Here is a 21,515-nt window from a genome sequence, read left to right as displayed (position 1 = left end):
CTATATTGTGAATTAACTTTCTGGTGTTCTTAATGGTGCAAGTGCGCAAGGTCCTTCTGCTGTAGTTCGGTTGCTTGGTTAGCACTCTTTCACTTGTGTATATTCTGTGGTTTAGAAATGTTGCATATTAGTTGAACTTTCCTATGACAACATGATGCTCGTTGTGTTTTTGAGAAAGTGGGATAGTGTTATAGGCCTTAACATGATGATTCATAATCCGATTAGCCCAATATGCGTTATTGTTTAGTTAAGCTAAGAGGACATTGCAATGTCTCTCATTTTCTATGTGAGAATTGTGCAAAAGAACCCCTTAGTTGTGAGGGGTGAGCCAGGTGACTCCTTATCTACCAGGGATGCTGTCCATTCCTCTTATGATTTTGCCGTTTATATGCAACTTAAAATAATTTTGATTTCGGACTATGTACTTTGCTTTTGAGCCTTCCTTACATTTCTACATTTACTCTGCATTTGCTTAATCATAAGATTTTGCAATAAAACTGTTTAACTTTTCCCTCATCTAGAACTCAGTTATGGAGTTGTCCCAGTTACTTATTTCCTACTTCGCTTATCTAACGTTGGGCGTGATGCTGAGGAGCGTGCCTTTTGCACAAGATCAAACCTGGAGCGCAATCGCTAGAGATAACATTTGGGTGATCTGAATTCTGGAGTGTCTTAAATTTTCGGGTACGGGGTTCTGCTTCCACAACAGCCATGGTGAATGCAGCTTTACACTGTCAGCAAAACAATCTCTAAATCCAACAAATATTATCATGACAGCAAAGTAAACAAATGAATATGTAACAACAATTACTTAATGGTATTATATCTGTAAGACCGGGTAATGCACCCAGAAACACAAAACTGCCATAAACCAGAAATTAAAATGTCATTGAGTCAGCAAAATAAAGCACACATTGACTATATTACCAACTACACCTCATGTTACATCTGCAATCTAATAAAAGAAAACGTTCTGCCCATAAGCAAACACTAGTGAGAATAAAAATGGGACAATGTATGTATCCACAAAATGGGATGGCTTTTATAGACAGCCCACCTAAGCAAAGGATAATCATAGAAAACACACAAAGGTCAAAGGCTGAAGGGGGCTGGTCAAATGCCTACTCTTACTGGCACTGACAGTACATTTCTAAATATTGGATGTGGCACCCCTCCCACCCAGAGAGATAAAAACATCTGTTAAAAGACGTAACAATTATACTTAACAGATGGGCCATTAGAATACCTTAGAGGGGTGGACACCTTTACTGCATGTCGCAGGTTTACCTGCTGACTGGAGGAACTCAGTTTTTCACTCCTCAAAGGATAAAATGCATCATATGATTAAAAAAAGACAGATTCAGAAGAATTATGTAATAAAGAGACCTGTCAAGAGGTACAGTTAATTATCTGTGAAATAAGCTTCAATGGTTTGATCTTTGTCTTGAAGCAATTCCTACGAAAACCCGGCTCTTAAATGCAATGATTAAAAGGCATTTACTACACATAAGTCAATATTTCTTAACTTTAAAAGGTAAAACCAATAAGCACTGTACTCGCGTTGTAACATTCATGTGGTCACTTTTTTTTTAACCAATCTGCAGTGATTAAAGGAGGTAAAGGTTACATATGCAAGAGTTCACTTCACCAGTATGGCAGATACCATTTTCTGACGTAATTCTGTCATACTGTTGTCATTTTAATTTGCTCTATGTTGTAGAAGCATAATGGTGTTTTTTGTTATATCAATTGCTAATAAACTAAACCCAAACTTTGATCATGCACTTTTGACGACGTAACAGCATCTGCATCACCTTGTGCGACCCGCCGGTCAAAAGAGAACTCTGTGTAATTGTGAGATGAACCTTGCATGCTGAAACCAGGCTGAGCAGCTGCACTTAGGAGTGCAGAGCCAACATGCAGGGGCGCAACACTGCAAAAGATCTCACCTTTCTGTCTATTCCTAGAAATATCTTCTTCATATACTTTATTTTGGTCAAAATAGACCATAAAAGTGCATATGTAGTAAATTTACAAACATTAAAACAATCCTCATAAATCAGGCAGACCAATATAACAAGAGTCGCTACACACATTATCAACATCTAAAAATTGATTGTAGATAAAATTTGCATTAAGAAATGTTTTTAAATATAAAATTTAAAACAGGAGGGGGAGAAGAGAAAGCAATACAACCACGTAGGGCAGTGGGGAGAGTTTTAAAAACGACCTTCGCACGCACCACATAAGAGGTTAAAAATCCAGACATTGCATGTACGATTGGCATGTAGGTGTCCTGTTTCAGGATCCTAAATAAGTCTTCACAGTGCTCGGACCCTATATTTCTACACAACTGGATAGGTCAGCGCTGCCTATTTTGTAACCCGGGCAAAAGAAAAAAACATGCATCTCCGACTCTTCCTCACAATTACAGGCGGGACACCCTAGAGGGGTGGCGCCAGACCATTTATTGGAAAATGCGTGCAGTGAGAGGGTCCCACATCTAAACTGGATATATAGTTTCCTGGCGAGAGCTGGTTGGATGTCAATCTAGGAAAGACTCTGTTATGTACGGGTCCTTAATTCTCATGACGTTAGCTGCTAAAGATCCGGTTACTGAGCTCTCCTGAATTTCAGCAAGTTTGCCTACCCTATAACATCTTACCAATTCAGATCTTGAGATTGCAGGGCACATTTCCTCGGGATTACTCCATAAACTCGATTTGCCCAACATACTGCATCTATCCTTAACGTAAACAAACCATGCTATTTCACCTGCACCCGGAAGTCTCAGTGCCCCCTTTAACTCTGACCGATAACCGGCCAATATAGGGGTCACCCACAGACGACGCTAAAAGGTTACTGGGCAAAGACCAATCTCGTCCACGATTTAGCCTAATTCCTAGGTCAAGGCCTAGAGGAGTGAGAGGAGTGCTGGAGGGGAAGGCCTAACAACTACCTCATAAAGTTATTCTCTAACTTATTCAAGTTACTAGAAGAGCAGTACCCCCAAAGTTCAGCCCCATACATTGCAGCACCCCTTGCTTGCACTTTATAGATCTCAACTATTGGCCAGACTGGTTTATGGGAGGAGTTCCAATGTAGCTTTGCTAGTCTCCCCGTAGTCTGTGCTAATTTAAGACTTTATTTGGCCATTTGAAGCCCCCACTCCAGATTTTCTGTTAAGGTAACACCTAGGTATTCAAATACCGACACCCTCTCAAGCATGATGGCATTCAAACACGGAATAGATTGTGTCGTACTCGCTGGATTGAATACCATAAATGTAGTCTTCTGCGTGTTAATCTCCAGCCCCCTGTTTTTGCATAAGACAGCAAAACTATTGAGGATCCTCTGGATTCCCATGGGCAAAAGCAGAAAAGTGTCATCAGCAAACATCAATGATGGCACTTTTCTATGTGCTAGCTTTGAGGCATTGTTATCCTTCACCTCAATAGGTTGATCGGCCAGTGCATAGATAAATAGGCAAAACAGGGTAGGTGCAAGCACGCACTCCTGCCTTACTCCTCTATTAATTGGGGGTGGAGAGGTGAGTTCACCATGTTTCCCATACCTAATTTGTGCACAATTACCTTGATGCAATCTCATAAGCATGCGTAAAAGATAAGTAGGGACCCCCAGATCACTAAGTTCACCTCATAATTTGTCCCTAGGCACCAGGTCGAAAGCTGTTTTTCAGTCCACAAATATTAAATAGAGACTGCCACCCTTTAATGTCACCGTTTTCCAATATAAGAGTTGGAGTCTATATATTTGGTTGACGGTTGAGATGCTTTCCTAAATCCGGCTAGGTATGAGTTCAAGATTTCATGGTCGTTCATCAATACCTGAAGATGATCCAATAGTAACCGTGCAAATAATTTCTGGGTAATATCGATCAAACTGATGGGTCTGTAGTTAGTGGGCAAAAGTGGGGGACCCTTGTTAAATACTAGGAGCTATTCTACACTAGCCCAAGTTACAGGGATCACCATTCTCTGCAGAATAGCATTAAATAATATCCATAGGTAGGGTCCGCATATTTTTGGTTCTGCCGGAAAAATGTCCCCATGTATTTTATCAAGCCCTGCCAGGGGATAACTTACTTATGGCATTTGCTATTTCCATCAAGGTTAACCCGGGTGCCTCTTCAGAAGTAATCTCTGAGGTAGCTGTGGCTATTTCATCATTGGAGCCATCTGCTTCCATTGTGGTACATAAAGCCTCGAAATGTGTCTTCCACGCATCTGCTGCTATGTTTGGCTCTATGGCTCGCTTCCCTTCGCTACAACCTGTACTGACTATACTACAGAATGTCTTAATGTCTGTTTGATAGGGCAGTTTTTAATGCATCCCATCATATAATTCTCATGTCTTTTTTGCTTGATGCATGCCGTCTCTACACAATGCCCGTGTTTGCTTGATTTGGCACCTATCCTTCGATGTAATGGCATCTATCAGAGCCAGCTTGGCCAATCAACAATTGGCATCAAACCAAGATCGATTAACCCCCCCCCCCTAGAAAGTACTTTTGGATAGAATATTTTGGCCAGTTTAGATGCGAGTACTACATGGAGCTCTGCAACTCTGTTTGTAGTTGATAGAATACCATCTTAAGTTATTTCATTTCCCATTTCCAAAAGGATCGGGATGACTGTTGAGTATAGTTAGGCGAGCTTGTTGGGGGACTGTTGAATTGCCGCCGACTGTATTCTTCTCCAAATATTGGAGAGTATTAGTCTCTCATCTGGTGGAGAACTGGGAGCCAAATGATTCCCCAAGTCCGGTAGCTCCAGTTCCATGGTCAGAGCATTGTGATCGCTGTTGTGTCGAGGCAAGACAGCAAAATCAACAACCCTAAGCCATATCGTGGTCTCCACGAAGATGTGGTTTAACAGGGAAGTTTGGCCAGCTCTATTAAATGTTACCTTTCCCGGTGTATCAGATTTTGTGTGGCCATTACAAGCTCTTAGGGAGTGAATCAGTGTAAGTGAGTTTATCTGGAGTGCCAGCGGGAACCATGCCTTGATTGGCTACATTTATGGATCTGGAATTGTGGAATTGCCCATCGCAAATCTTCTTCACAGAGGGTTGCATCATTAGGATCGACGAGGGGCTCAAATTGACAGTTAAAATCCCCCACCCTCCGACCAACCACATGTTTGTAGTAATTGTGGGAAAAAAAAGTCCCAGTTGGTCAAAGGTCCGGGATTCTTGACTAAGACTTACGGGCCGAGAATAAACATTAATAAAAGCAATTCTAATCTTAGAGGTAAAGGTAAGTAATATGCACTGGATTTCATTAGAAGGAGATTTCAGCTGGTCAACCGTGCAACCCAAGTGTGTACCCACCCAAATACAAAGGCCAGCAGATGGTCTGCCTCTTCCCCCCGTGGAGGCAGGTACATTAAATGACGCAAATCCCACCCGCAGTGCATCTTCCTGTGCCTATGTTTCCTGAAATAGACATACGCCAATGCCCCCAATCGGGGCAGATCAGCTTGTTTTTCAGGTCAGCAACGTTCCAGGATAAGACCCTCAACTTGTTTAGTTACTTACATTTTTATGGTGTAGCGTCAAGGGTGTGGGTTTTGGGAGGTTGTATAGCCCTCATTTGGGCACAAGGGTGCTTCTCTACCAACCTCAGTGGGGCTCCTCCCCACAGTATACTGTTGCTTAAGGGAGCGGGGCTTGGGTCAGCTATTATTCCTGGTACCTTAGTCAGGGCTTGTGTTGTAGGGGAGCATGTAAAAGGGGCCAGTGTAATACCAACTTGTGACGGACACGTAACCAACGGCTTTTCCAATACTCCTTCAATAACCTTGGTCTTCTCGTTTACTACTATTTGTTGCTTCTCCATTTCTGCCAATGGTGGATAATCAGGCTGCATTGGCCACCGCTGTCTCTTCTAGCTCCCTAAAAACCTCGGGCTATTAATCAGCTGGGCTAGGCTTTGTATCATTGCTTTTCAATCTACTTCTTCCAAAACCCCGAATCTATTGGCTACCGGTATGTTAAAGAGCAAGGGTCTGGGAGGTGATTACAATTGGCCGCAAGCTGTTGCTTTAGAGACCACCAGGCCTGCTCTGATCTGTTGTGGTCCCTAGATGGCACTTTACCAGGAGAATAAAAATAATCCAGCGCAAAGAGCCTGATCACTGTGGCTAGTTCCCGACTACAATGGGTCTTGCTTAATAGTCTACGGACGGTCTGGGTTTTAAAAAAAATGATGGCTACACAATCCCCTTGCCTTGCATATCTTTTTGTCTGTCACCTACCCAGCTAACTCTACAGACCATGAGGATTTCCCCCGCCCTATCATAGGAGCGCTGTCTATGCCTCGCCAGACAGAACAGACATTTATTCTTTAAATCAAGTTGGGTTTCCCTCTAGCCACTTTTAATTTTAGGTACACCTGTCAGTATGATTACATACAGAGATGAGGCAGGAGGTAGATTTATGGTAGGTAGACTGGCTCTTTCATTCCTACATTCCATTCTATGCCCACCTCACCCCCACCTTCTTTTCTCATCAAAGACCCATGTGTGGGCTAACTGTTTTTATTTATACCCCTCTTGTGTTGTACTGGTTCGTAGCACCTAGCCTTGCAATCGGTACTCCTAGAACCAGGGATGGTGGTGGGATCTTGAGCATACAGTGAGACTGTCCTTTCTATGTATTTCATACTTGATCTATCTGTATGACAACTGAAATCATTTCCCCTCACAGTAGCTTGGGTGCAGCTTTCGCTGTTATTTCCTAGCCTGCTCTCCAACAGTGTCGTCAATTTATCAATACGTTCAACCAGAGGGGCAAGTTCTTCCCTCACAATAGATCTAAGTTGGCTCTGTAGGTCCATCATCAGGTCCATCACCCATGACTGGGTATTCCTTGTCCGTTGATGTGCTAGCGATGCATCCTAAGTTTGAGTCAGGATTGTCCAAGTTCTCTGCACTTTTGGAAGACCATTCGTTGATTTTCTTTCTTTCTGACCCGACCCCAGTCACTTGTTTACGCTTTCCGTCCTTGGGTATACCGGTTGCCACACCCCCATTTCGTGTGACTACTTTAGGTGCGGCCCCTTCTCGTTACAACTTGTGGGGATGGCAGAAGATCGGTTACCCTAGCTGTGGTAACAGGAATATCTGGTACAGTTTGAGGGGGTTGAATGAGTCAGTCACAGAGCGAAAGGGTCTGGTATTAGGGACAAACATCTCTCAGTGAGCTCCATTTCTGTTGCTACCAGACCTATGATCCTCTTTGGCATCCTTTCTAATGAGGTTGGTGGTAAGGAGGAAGAGGATACTTGGGGCAGGGATTGTTGTTTACCAGGACAGGCCAGCTTCCCCATTGTTGTTGGTTAGATAGTAATACAATGAAAACACCCCTAAAAACCAACCCACCAACACTTCAGCTAATTTGAGAGGGAAATAAAAAGACAAAGGCAAGGCAAACTGCTGGATACAAATGGTTAAATACAAAATAGAAGAAAAAAAATTGATTTTCGACCGGTAGTCCTGCTTTATTACCCAGGTTCGAGGACCTCTGTTTCAGTTTCTACCTGTCACAAACCTTGATATTTTTTATGTTAAAGCTAAGACAAAAAGCCAAGAAGGGGCCCAGCCAGGCCTCTTCCTGACGTGGATGGGCCAGCCCTTGGCCCGGCCTGCGCCGAGGGGTGAGGAGGCTGCGATTTAAGCGCAATGTAGGTGCCCTCCCCCTCGTCAGCAGCAGCAGGAATGTGGAGAGGTGCAGCCTGGGACTTGAGGTCTCACCAGGATGTGCTGCGGGCTAGGTGGCGATGTCATCAATAGTTGTTGCACCCTGGGACTGATGTCCCACCAGAGTGTTTGCGGCAAGGAATGAAGGTGCCCCCAACAAAGTCAACAAGGAAAGTGTCCCCAGGAAATATCAGTATTGTTGGGACCTCTGGAGCAAGGGACAAGTGACAGAATCTGCATCCATTCGGTCTTTCTTTTGCATTACTATCCAGTGGGCTGAGGGACAGATAGCACGAGCTGCAAGATGGTTTCAACAAGCTGGAACACCTGGTATATTTAGTAACTGGCATAAAGATCATATTTTTATTCAGTTATGTGTGTGTTTCATTACCTGAGGGGCGAAGCCCGTGAGATGCTTCAGGTGGCTGCTGACGCGGTTAGACTTTTTGATGATGGAATGAATGTTAAGCTTGGAGATTTTATCAATTAGTGTGTCTTCATCCCCTTTGCGATACTTTAAAACTGGGAAAAGAAAACAATATGTGAAAAGATACATTGGTAATTTAATACAAGGTGAGACAAATGTATCTGTACATCTGAGGCAAACTTATTAATAAGCAATCTCGTACTGTCCCACACGAGATTGTGCAGCTTCAGCTCTCCCATAAGAGAACATTAGTGCAGTGTTCAACCGAGACTGTCATAATACATCTACCTTGGTACAGACAGAAGGCAGCATTCTGGCCTGGATTCCAAAACCTCTCTAGCTACTGGCCCTCATTTACTAGTGGGAAGTTTGCCCAGGATTTAGAAGAAAATGCATTTCTGCATAAGTACATCTAGTTAGAACCCCTTTCAAGCAGAGAACCCAGTGCAGAGGAGAGAATGGGCCCGTCTTGCTTACCTAGGTCCTTCCGCCGTTTGTACTCGTTGATGTTGACATTGATCTCTTTCACAACAAGGACAGCTTCAGTCAGTGGAGCTTTGTCGGGATGAGACTCTGGAGTTGCATTAAGAAGCTCCATAAGAAGCAGCGGGTACCGCATAACCCTCTGGACTGGTTTGATGAGGAAGGATCCCAGATTAATGTAGTTTGTACCACCCCTGCAGGAAAGAGGATTAATAAAACATTAAAACAATCAATGTACCCACTGCAGAAGGTCCCAGTGTTCATCCAAATATATGCAACAATGTGTGTGTGTGTGTGTGTGGGGGGGAGGGGAGGGGCTAACATCGTTGATTTTTGGGCATTAGTGAGGGCATCAGAGAACTGGATTTTAAGCCATACCAGGCAAAAGGAGTATGTATTACCTGGATGTTGAATTGGCGCTAATGATTACCCTATCCCCTAAACAGAATAGGTTAAGTGTAAGGTAAGAGAGCGTGTGCCGGATGATAGGGCGATACGGTGACATTCCAGTGACTAGACACTCCTGTGGTTGGATAGAAGACTCGCCCCTGGGAAAGTCTGCTGTGCTTCACTACCCTTCACATACTATCTACTTTCCTTGGCAGTGTCGCTAGTCTGGCCGAGGCACCTCACTGTAGAATAAATATTCTCACACAAACATGATTTATACACTGAAGTAGCAGTGCAGCAGTCATGGTACCATTGCTTTCATACTGTAACTGCACCTTTCCAGCACGCCTGTGCATTACTGTGCCATTACCTACACCACCAGGTAGAAACGCACATCTATTTTCAAAAAGTGCATTCTGGATTTTACCCACAGAACAATAAGACTGTGGACCTGCAAATAGAAACAGGAGTTCAAGCACACTGAGCAGGGCACTAAAACAATATGCTTGATTTGTGTTTGTTTTGCGCACTTGTAGGAGCTTTTGTACATCGACCGCTCTCTTGTGCAGTAAAGCGAAGCTGGATTCATACATTTTGGCAGCTTCAAAAGTTTTGAAACCACTGTAAAGTCTCACAGCTACCTCGGAACCCACTGTCCAGAGTGCAGACCTACCTATCCTTCTTTGAGTTGTACTGTGGATCCCACCATAGCAACAATAACTACTTTGGGTTCTAATTTTCTGATATTTTATTTGACAAGGGGAATGACAGATAAGATTATGAATACTTACCACTCACGGTACATACTCCTGGAGTAAAGGAGACATGAAATGAAAAGGAAAGAAATAAGGATTTGATTAGAAGAATCTAACAGTAGCAGATTACAAGTCATAAATTGAAAAACAACACTGAATGAATTATTTATCTCACAAAATGTATGTACTATTAAAAATCTGCAACGCAAGCTTCGGTCTGGAGAACTTTTAAGATGCAAAAAACTATGAGTATATAGCCTCTTGAGGACTTTTATTTTAGGCCAGAGCGTAAAGAATGGCAACATATAGCGTGCTATGCAAGTGCCATTAGCCATCCACCTGTAGGTAACTGCACAACTTCTCAATGGCAGTATGTGGTTGGTGCAATATTTACCTACTATACTGCTCACAAGGATGCGTCTTCTAGCAGGAAGTCCCTAACCAAAGGATGCCTCAAATCTGAGGTACTGTGAGGGGTAGCAGTAAATGTAATCCTCAAAGTACACGTGTTGTCATGAGGGTGCCTGGATACTTTAAACATTTAAAAAAATGAAACCCTCCTAGAAGCGGTTACCAAATTTGTAACATGAAGACAAGAAAAGGAGGGTCTGTTTCTTGGCCACATAATTTTATTCAGTTTATGGGGAGGCAACATAAATACATTCTCAGCATACTTACATGGATCTAACAAGACCTAAACCCCACCTAATAAATGATTTCCTTGTCTAAGTTATGGGACGATCGGAGGACAACAGCCCCCTTGGGTGCTTGCAAGTGCTAGGGGGGAAACCCAATGATGAAGCATGCCACACTAGGGTGAGTGAGGATTTACCATCTAATGCGACCATATGCATTAATGGTAATTCCAATATGTCTGGCAACCAACTGCAGAGGTATGTTGTAATTCTTGGTTGTAGGATATGGTTTGAGCAGGGAGGGTGTACAACAATCCATATAATTCCCCTATGCTTTGAACAGCCCAGATACATTACCAAATGTTTATGAATCATGGTTTTGCCTCGTCCACAAGGAGGCAAGCATGTTGATTATATGACAGAGGAAGTGCATTTCAGTTGAGAATAGATGACACCCTCCAGGCGCTACTGTGTAGAACTAATAATTTCTAAACAGAGAGCCAAAACAAACAAAAAAACTACAGGATTCCGGAGAACATTAATAGTTAATGTTTTCAAGCAAATTACTTAGTTCCTTCCCTTTCTAGGATTTCTAAAGATCAATAAAAAAGAAAGCTTAGCAATGTCTCCTCAGAACTTTCAGTTCACAAAGACAGAAGACTTGCAAAACGGATACTTCTGGTTAAAACTTTGAGCCCTTTCAGCAATGATAAGAAACCAGGTAAAGCAGCTGGGTGCAAGCAGCTCCACAATCATGCTTTGAAGTACAACAAATGTTAAAAGGGAGTCTTTGTGCACTGTAGGCCTGGATTACAAGAATTTTTATTTTATTCATTTTAGGCAATATATATCAAACGTCACAATCTTACGAACACTTTAGTGAAGCAATTCTCCGTATCTATGAACTTATTATGTGTAGGAGTCACGTGAAAAACTCACAAAGGATTGAAAGAATTTCACATCTATGATGAATAAGGTGATGTGCTTAAAATAATTTTTTTAATGTTACTACTATAAAACCACTTAGTTGGAGGCGGCAATCTCTCATTTGAACGTGGGGCGGAAATGTTCCGTAACATGCCATTCTATGCTCAAACCCTTTACATATAGTGCTAAGGAATAATTTGAAACACATTATGTGCAAAGAAAACTTTGATGGAAGCAAGAAACTGATGTAGTACGGATGATTGAAATTTAGGCAAGTTTCAGTTGGTAAATCAATGCCCTGGATATGGAAATTAAATAGGATTTTTGAAAAACTTGAATCAAGCAGATTTCAAGAATACCGTTTGACCAAATCGTAAAGTTTACGCACCTTATGCTACCTAGTATCCATCCCACCCCCGCAACAGATTGACGCCCTTTCACCCTCCCCTTCCTTGTCCCCAACCCCTTACCCTACAGGCACTTCTACTGCCTATGATGTCTCTCAAACCCAATCCTCCAATTACTCCCCCTCGATAGCAACCCTCCCTCATCCGGACAACTCAACAGCATGCCCAGTCTTCCAAACCCTTTCTCTCTCTATCTCGGACTTCCCTCCACCCACCACTAGGCACACCCCCTACCTCACTTCCTCCTCCAGCCCCCTCGGCCCGATATTCCTATTATTTGACTGCCCGTACCAATTTCACCTTCTCCAAACTGCCTTCCCCCACCTTAGCCTGGATGTTATTTCCCCTCTCTTCCCTCAAGACATCTTACCATCTCAAAACACCGATTATGACTCCACGCACTTCTCTTCCGACTAAACGGACCTCCCTTAGTCCACCAACCTGTGAACGCCCCCCCCCAGCCTCCCAACCCACACACCCCACAGACCGGTCTCCCCGAACAACTTGGATCCTACTCTTCTCCCTACCACCTTCTCTCCCTCAGTCCCTTTCACTCCTTTAACACAGACTCTATCTAACATTGAAAGCTATCTACTTACCTAGTCGTCCAAACTCTCAACTCAGGATAGATTTTAACTCCCTCTCCTCTGAAATCCTCCTAAACCGCGCAATCCCACCAAGCCCAGACCCACAAAACCCCTTCAACAGTGGAAAACCTTCGCCCACTGCAACTGTTCCCACAGGTGCCCCGTGCCTCGAGCCATCTCTACCCTTCAAACCTCCTCGAACTTTGTATCACTTACCTCCCTAACTATCCAATTGACCCTCCCACCACCACTCTAACATTCCTGTGATCCTGGAGACGAGCAGAATCCCTTCTTCCCTAGTCTTCCCTACAGATTCATGCCCTTATATAGGTACAATTCACACTGCCCTAATATAGGCAAAGAAACCATTCCCTTATTTAGACATAGCCCATGCAGACCAAATACAGGCATGGCTACTTCCACCTGTATCAAAACGTCACAACGATTTCTTGGAAAATCGGCTTAAGCAGTCAGGGAACTTCCCTTGCTTGAATATTGATTTGTCAAAGAACTCATGTACTTTACAAACAACTACTATTCCCTTGGGGTTCTTTCCTGACGTTATTATGCCCGACTTTAGGTCAAACTAGACACCTTCAAGGTACAAATATGCCTTCACTTGCTCTAGCAAGACACGGTGGTTCGGAGTAGTTTGACTATCTACTTGCCCGACGCAGCTGGCTAAAGCAAGTGCCGAAGGAAGTCGACCCTCCAGCTGACGCACTGATCTAGAGGCTACATTTCTCTCAGCGAGAATCCAGCTCCTGTGTTTCCAAGCTCCCCTTGCGGGGTGTTTGGTATTTGAGTCCCGAAACTGAGATACCAGACCTCCTTCATTCTAAACTAAAGGTATGGAGCTGATTAGAACCTAGAGAAACCTTGGATAGATTATTGGCAAAGAAAAACTAAACCTATGCTACACCACACTTACTCCTTCCCTCGTACTAGGCTTAGGTTAGGTACATTGGGGTAGGCGTATTGTAGAAGCACCAGTTGAGTACTTTTAGCTCTTGTTATTTATGTATGTATTTATATATGGTTTAGAAGCCATACAATGCTCTTACAGTATTATTTTATAATATTGTTCTCGCTGTACACATTATACTTTGCAGTCTGCATTACGATTGTAGCAGTTCACTTTACTTGCATGAGAAGACTGTTCAATAAAACCTTTTATTGAAAACACCTGTCTCTCTATTTCTCTGCACCTCTGTAAAAACGAAGCATGCAGGAGTGAAAGAGTGAAATACTTATCTATTGTTTCCATGACTCTAGAGATACTTTTCTTATTCTTGGGAAACAAAGTTGTCATGTTTATGCGGTTGTCAGAAACTAATCCCTTCTTGTGATTTCGAGAAAGTTTCTAGTGACCTTTGAGCTAGCTGGAACTCACAATTAAGTTTTATATATTCGAAAGAGACCTACTGACCTAAGTCCTAAGTCATAACTATAGGATATATTATTCCAATGCGCAGAGCCTATTGGGAATATAGAAACTACACTACATGGCGCCCAACGTTTGGTAAGGCACTAATTTAACACTAGATACTAAAGTAACTCAGTCGTGCTTTTCTCAGAGACCCCTTTTCCCGCCAAATACTCCAATAGACGTCTGGAGTGGTTAAAAGGATAAAATATCTGCCATAACTGAGTAGGACGAAAATCCTATGTATTAGTTTTTGGTTTATTCAACGTTGAAGGATACAGTGTTCCAAAATATTGTGCACCTTATCTTTGTTTCCTTGAAACTTGCTCTGCAACTTTCATTAAACAATGCCGGACAGCAACAACAACGCAACCGGTGGAGCTGCAGCAGCTGCAGCCGTACTTGTCTTAGACGTCACAGGTTTCCAACAAGATGACCTGGATGCTATAATCATCCCAGAAAATTTAAGGAAAGCCAACACTATAAAACTTATAACAAATGGCCTATCATAAAGAGGTGGTAGGGTAATTTTTGCAAGGATACTTGCTCACTTTGCCACTGGATTCAAGCAAGCCAGGCTGAAGACGGCTGGAATGCCAGAAACCGGTCCTCAGAAGCTTGTTTCCGGTCCAGGGAAGTCATGGCTTGGCAGTTCGGGCTGGACTGTTCCCATGAGGCACAGGGTCAGACTGATTTGCATATAGCCATGTCTGAACTGGGGTGGCAGAGTGGGCTAAAGAACGGTGGTGGATTAAACCCAGATCTTTTGACTGGGTGTGAGTGTTTGATTGATTCAGATGCTCCGTCCATCACCACCCCCTTTTGTACCGCTTTTGTCCGCCATAAGTGTGGCAGGGTATGCTCAGACGCGAGTCCCTTGCTCACTTTGCCACTGGATTCAAGCAAGTCGGGCTGAAGACGGCTGGAATGCCAGAAACCGGTCCTCGGAAGCTTGTTTCCGGTCCAGGGAAGACATGGCTTGGCAGTTCGGGCTGGACTGTTCCCATGAGGCACAGGGACAGACTGATTTCCACAGAGTCAACATATTCCAGAACTTTTGCGAGCAAAGCGCGGAGATACCTCTTAGGTCGATTCTGGCGCGATATAAGCAATTAAATAAATAAATAAATAAATAGCCATGTCTGAACTGGGGTGGCAGAGTGGGCTAAAGAACGGTGATGGATTAAACCCAGATCTTTTGACTGGGTGTGAGTGTTTGATTGATTCAGATGCTCTGTCCATCCCCACCCCCTTTTGTACCGCGTATCTTAAACATGTCTGATAAGAGTGGTATTGTACATGTATTTAAGACGATTTTTGGGGGACTGTTAGCACCCTTTGAAGCAGTCCTAGGCATATTTCCAAACTTCGTGCGTGTGTTTGGCGGCCTGCCTCTCGTTTTGGGTCTCGTAGCAGGAATACTATTTTTATTCATTCGGTATGGCAAGCCAAGTCACCATCGACACCCAGATCACCTTGGAGAACACCCTCCTGGCAATGAAGTGTCGTGAGCGCATGATATAAATTCTGGGCTTGGCTTGGATATCTAAATACCACGAGGTTTCTATCATTCCGACCAATCTGGCAAGATTGCAACTTACCTGTTCTACGATGCCTGCTATGTGGAGAAGAATGCGTGCTAGACATCTGTCTGACAGTCCCATTAGTCCTGCCAATGGAAGTTGATACTTTGCTTGAACTATTAACAGCTCATGCACTGTGTTGTCCCCAGCGGCTACCAATCCGGATGACGGCATTCGTTGAAATCTCACAGACACAAACTACAGACGGTGAGATACGTGGAGCAACAGGCACACAGGTACCATCTACTTCAAACATTGCTAATGCGGCTGACGCTGATGGCGATGCTTCTCATCTTTGTGCAATTGATCTGCTTAACGAGGTAGTCCAACTTTCACCTACAGTAGTAGACAAGGATTTGATGTTTTCTCCAAACAATGACACTGACTTTTGAAGTTAGCACAGTGTTCTCCGAATTCGAACTCCACTTTTCAAAAACAACCTCCCAACTTTGGAACTCTCTTTTTCTATGATTTGACTTGTTTCCAAAATTGAACTTTTTTTTGCACAAATGTAATCTACTTAAAGTAGAACTATTTCTAGAGAACAAGAATTCTTTGAATACTTCCGAGAAACAATAATTGACCTTGTCCACAACCAAACAATTTATATATTCTGTCTGTATTTAAGAGCCATTTCATAAATGTATTTTCATGATTCATTCGGATAGCGTTTTTTAAATGTCATCTATATGCTTTGAATGAAACATTGCTTTTAAATGTTTACAGCACAAATACTCTTTTCCTGTACAACTATTTTGAATGCCTTTTTATGTATTTTGGGTGGGGTTTTTAACACGTTTAGATATGTTTTATGCGTTTTAGAACTTAGTAATGTCTTACAAAATAAAGTGGAGTGGGTGTTGTATGGCGCTTTAGGATCAGAGTGAATTTTCCCGATTCATGCTGTTACATAGGTACAATTCACACTGCCCTAATATAGGCATAGAAATCATTCCCTTATTTAGACACAGGCCCTGCAGGCCAAATACAGGTATGGCTACTTCCACCCGTATCAAAACGTCACAACGATTTCTTGGAAAATCGGTTTAAGCAGTCGGGGACGAAAACAAGTTACTTACCTGTAACTTTGGTTCCCCAGTATTGGTAACTTTCATAGATTCCCATGCTTTGTATCATTCCCCGTCGTCGGAATGGGAGCCTCTGTAAATAAAAAATATCAGAAACATAGGTACAAAAGAGAAAATTAGGCCTAGGCCTCCTCTCATTTTGTAGCATATCACCCTCTTTGTGTAAAAAGAGCCCAAATTTCCACAAGGACCAATCAGAACAGCCTCACCCCATGGAACCTTCCTGAGAGAGCCTCAGATTTTTGTACCCGTTGTGCAAACAGCCACTATCTCAGTAAAAAAGTCAGAGCTTTCCCAGGGGAGGAGGGTGGGCGCATGGGAATCTATGAAAGTTACCAATACTGGGGAACCAAAGTTACAGGTAAGTAACTTGTTTTCTTACCCCAGTATTGGAACTTTCATAGATTCCCATGCTTTGTATCAGAATAGCTAGCAGTAAGTCACCAAAGCACATTTTGTAACAAATACTATTGCATGACACCATAGCAATGCTCAAAGTAACAATGAAAAACTGTTATCATAGAAAAAGAAGCATCACCGATACAAAATGTGCTACACAGGAAGGCGGGATTGTAGGGAAAGCTCACCTCTCATTGAAAAAGATTCCTGAGGACTGCTTGTCCAACAGCAGCGTCGTCCTGTCCTGAAGACTCCAGGCAGTAATGCTTCGTGAAGGTATGTGTACTGCTCCACGTCGCTGCCCTGCAGATGTCTTTGATAGGGACTCTAGAAAAAAGAGCCACCGAAGATGCCACTGATCTTGTGGAATGAGCACAGGCCTTTCTTTCAAGGGGCTTGCCCGCTCCTTGATGGCAGAACTGAATAGCGCTGGAAATCCAGCGGGAAATACTGGCTTTAGTTAGAGGAAATCCCTTCCGCGGTGCACTGTAAGACACAAACAGTTGTGAGGATTTTCTAAAGGACTTTGTGCGCTCTAAATAAAATTTCAAACACCTCTGAGCGTCCAAAGAATGCAATGATCTTTCTGCCGGAGTAGTAGGCCGTGGAAAGAATGATTTCAAAATCAAAGGTTCATTCAGATGGAATTCAGAGGGAACCTTGGGGATGAACTTTGGATTTGTCCGAAGGATGAGGACATCTTTCTTGAATTGAAGAAAAGGTTCCACTATTGACAATGCCTGAAGTTCACTAACTCTCCTAGCATATGTTAGTGCTAAAAGGAGGGCTAGCTTCCAGGAAATGAATTTAAGATCCGTTCTGTGAATGGGTTCAAACGGAGCTTTCATTAGCTGAGACAAAACCAGATTAAGTTGCCCAATTGGTGGTGGAGGGCGGACTGGAGGATACATCCGAAACAGGCCCTTTAAGAACTGCTTGACAATTCTAGCAGACCAAAGAGAAAGACCTGAAGATGTCCGCCGGAATCTTGAGATGGCTGCTAGATGAACTTTTACAGAAGAATGAGCTAATCCAGATTGAGCCAGTGATAGGATATATGGTAAAATTTGATGTGGAGCTGACTTGTAAGGGTGGAGCGGTTGTCTATGACACCATAGGCAGAATCTCTTCCATTTTGCTTTATACGTCTTGTTAGTGCTTGGTGCTCGAGCCTGAGACAAAACCTCCCTACACTCCCTGGGGAGATTCAGATGTTGGAATTCCCTGTATTCAGGACCCACGCTGTCAAGTGAAGCGAAGTCGGATCCGGATGGAGCACCTGACCCTGAGACTTCGATAACAGAGACGGAACTAGTCGCAGGCGAATGGGATGATCCTGGGAGAGCAGGAGGAGTTCCGTGTACCAGAAATGCCGTGACCACGCCGGTGCAATCAGAATCATTTTGCACTGTTCCGTTTTGATCTTTCTGAGTAATCTGAGTAATTATTGGTATTGGCGGAAAAGCGTAGAAGAATGCGCCGTACCAGGCAATCGAAAGTGCGTTCCCAAAGGATCCCGGATGGTGATCCTTTCTTGCATAGAACCGGCATTTGGTGTTTTCCGGAGATGCAAAGAGTTCTATGGTCGGGGTCCCCCAGACCGAGAACTCCTCCTCTAGAATGGACTGATCTAACTCCCATTCGTGATTGGCTGCTTTTTGACGACTTAGTGCATCCACTGTGAAATTGAGCGAACCTGCCAGGTGTTCTGCTGTCAGAGTGACCTTGTGAAGAATTGCCCAATCCCAAATTCGTTGAGCTTCCTTTGAAAGAGTTAGGGACCTTGTCCCCCCGCTTGTTGATATAGTGCATGGCGTTGTATTGTCCGTCCGGACCAGCACTAGATGATTTCGAATACTCAGGAGAAAAGCTTGCAAAGCTAATCGGATAGCAGTCAGCTCCAACAGATGGATGTGGTACTGGCGTTGCTGTGGATCCCAGTGGCCACTGACTTGCAGCTCCTGGAGCACTGCTCCCCAGCCTTCTAACGAGGCATCCGTGGTTAGGACCATAGGAGACGGAGGAAGTCTGAAAGTCAGACCCTCTGCGATGTTGCTTCTCACTATCCACCGTTTGCATGCCTCCATCTCTGGTGTTACAAAAATGTTGTTGTTGAAAGAGCCTTCTGCTTGGCGCCATTGTTTGTCGAGTTGCTCTTGAAGAGGACGCATTCGCAGCCTGCAATGCGGAAAATGGTATACAAGATGAAATCGATCCGAGCAGGGACTTGTAGAGCTGTACTGACAGGGATCTCCTCTTCAGCACTTGGCGAGCCGAGAGCATCAACTTGTTCTGACGCTCATCTGAAGGATAAGCTTTGCACTGTTCTGAGTTCAGAATGGCCCCTAGGAACTTCGTTGACCTGGACGGTTGCAGAACTGACTTGCTCTTGTTGAGTTGGAGGCCCAGGTGATCGAACAATTGAATGCAAGTTGCAATGGCCTTGGAAGTTCCCTGGAAAGAAGGAGCTTTGACTAGCCAGTCGTCCAGGTAAGGGAAAACTTCCAGAGATTGCTTCCTGAGGAAAGCTGCCACTGGGGCCAACACCTTTGTAAATATTCTTGGTGCAGATCGAAGACCAAACTGAAGCACTTTGAATTGGAAATGGCTCTTGCCTACTGTGAAGCGCAAATATTGCCTGTGAGCTGGGTGGATCGGTACGTGGAAGTACGCATCTTCTAAATCCAGAGTCGCCATGAAGTCCCCTGGATTCAGTAGATGAAGAATATCCTGGAGAGGGACCATCCTGAAGGACAGTTTGATGAGATAGGTGTTGATCTCCCGTAGATCTAATATGGGGCGCCAAGTCTCTGTAGTCTTGCGAACCAGGAAGAACCTGGAATAAAAACCTTTTCCTCTCTGCAAGAGAGGTACCGGTTCTATTGCCCCCTTGATGAAAAGTTGGTGGGCTTCGAGAAGTAGTAGTCCCAGATGTTGTGATCGACTGGCGCCTGGAGCTGTGGTTGGAGGAAGATCTTGAAATTCCAACGTATGGCCACTCTGAACAATATTCAGGACCCACTGGTCTGATGTTCTAATTCTCCAGCTGTCTAGACAAAAAGATATCCTGCCTCCCACTGATGTCCTCTGGAAGGAAGGAGCAGTAGCAAGAGCCAGGAGGCCGCTATTGCCTCTTGGAATTGTCGCGTCCTTGACGATTCTGACGTCCTCTCTGCGATTGACGAGAGAAAGAAGCCGACTGGCCCTGGCGTTGGTTAGAATACTGCGGCTTGTATGATTGTGAAGATTGCGAAGAATATCTCTGTTGGTTGCCACCCCTATAAGAGGAGAAGCCTCTTCCTCTCGCACTTCTGAATGGAACCTTACGGTAATTTAAAGACCCCAAGGACTTCGCTGTGTCCGTGTCCTTCTTAATACTTTGGAGGGCTTCATCAACATGCTTACCAAAAATCATTTCTCCATCAAATGGAAGGTCCAGGATTTTGTTTTGGACTTCTTGGCGAAACCAGGTAGCCCGCAACCAGCCCTGTCGTCGTAAGACAGCTGAACCAGGCAGAGCACGAAAGGCCGTAGAAGCTATGTCCATAGCACAATCTATGACCTCCGACAATGTTCTTTCTCTCTCCACGAGAACCTTTCTGGCTTCCTCTTTTGATGATTCTGGCAGCTGTTCTACAAACGGAGCCAAATCACACCACATCTGGCGATCGCACCTGCCCAAGATGGCCAGAGCATTAGCCGCTCGAACGAGGAGGCTAGCCATAGAGGAGAATCTCTTGCCCACATTGTCCAAGCGCCTCCCTTCCTTGTCCGGGGGTGTAGTAAGTGGCGTGGAAGGATTATTTGATTTGTTTTGTGCCGCTTGCGATATTACAGAATCCGGCTTAGGTTGTCCAAGAAGGCACGCTGGACTGCCATCAGGAGCCTCATATTTCTTCTCCAGCCGGGGAAGAACAGGAATGACAGTGGCCGGATTCTGCATGACCTTGATCCCTTCTGACCAAACGTGTTCTATTATAGGAATCAACCTAACTGACTTCTTTTATGGCTCTTTAAAGTCATAAAGGAAACAGTCTGATTGCACTGTTGTGATTGGCAGACCAAATCTTTTAGATGCCCTCTCCATGAGGTTATGGAATCCCCCAATGTCAGCTGGAGGAGAAGTAGCATTGTCCTGTCCTGTGGCATCTGGATCTTGAAGGCCACTATCATCATAATCCGAGTCAGGGTCATGAATAGGATCTTCCTGAACGTCATCATCTGAAGACACATCATGCACAACTTCTCCGGATTCCTCTCTGGGTTCAGGTTCCACAGCCCGTGGGACCATAGTTGTCACGATGATTGTAGATGTCGGGGTACAGTTGGAGAAGGAAGAGCGTTCCGATTGTACTGCTGGTTGAGTCGGAAATCTATTTCTATAGTCCTGCAGCATCAATTGCAAATCCGAAACCAGAGAGGCTGGCATGGCCACCATGTCCTGACCCAAGCCTCGAGGAGGTTGTTCCTGCTGAACATACTGGTGTTTGTAGTACTCTTCAGTATCTGTATCTTGACATTTCACATTCGAATCCGAGGGACTGTAGGCATCCCCATAATGGATATCGTCACCCTCTTCATCAGACTCGTCATCCAGCAGCATATTAGGAGGCAAAGGTGTAACTCGCCTTGGAGTCATCTCCGGTGTTATCTGCCGTTTCCGTGAGGAAATCTGCATTTTTTGAAT

The 21,515-nt window shown here is 44.1% G+C and overlaps 1 protein-coding gene across 2 annotated transcripts in view; it reads right to left on the bottom strand.

Annotated features, from left to right (window-relative positions):
* Positions 1 to 21,515, bottom strand: part of DNMBP (dynamin binding protein) — a 583,091-nt gene that overhangs the window by 66,461 nt on the left and 495,115 nt on the right. For both annotated transcript variants that reach the window (XM_086922586.1, XM_086922587.1), the window contains 3 exons: positions 9,813 to 9,830; positions 8,626 to 8,825; positions 8,113 to 8,243 (listed from right to left, as the gene is read on the bottom strand). In XM_086922586.1, coding sequence (XP_086778712.1) covers positions 8,113 to 8,243; positions 8,626 to 8,825; positions 9,813 to 9,830 — 349 coding nt within the window. The remainder of the gene's footprint in view (positions 1 to 8,112; positions 8,244 to 8,625; positions 8,826 to 9,812; positions 9,831 to 21,515) is intronic.

This window comes from Lissotriton vulgaris, chromosome 5 (assembly GCF_964263255.1).
Source record: "Lissotriton vulgaris chromosome 5, aLisVul1.2, whole genome shotgun sequence".
NCBI lineage: Eukaryota > Metazoa > Chordata > Amphibia > Caudata > Salamandridae > Lissotriton > Lissotriton vulgaris.
This window is presented reverse-complemented; position numbering and strand designations above follow the sequence as displayed.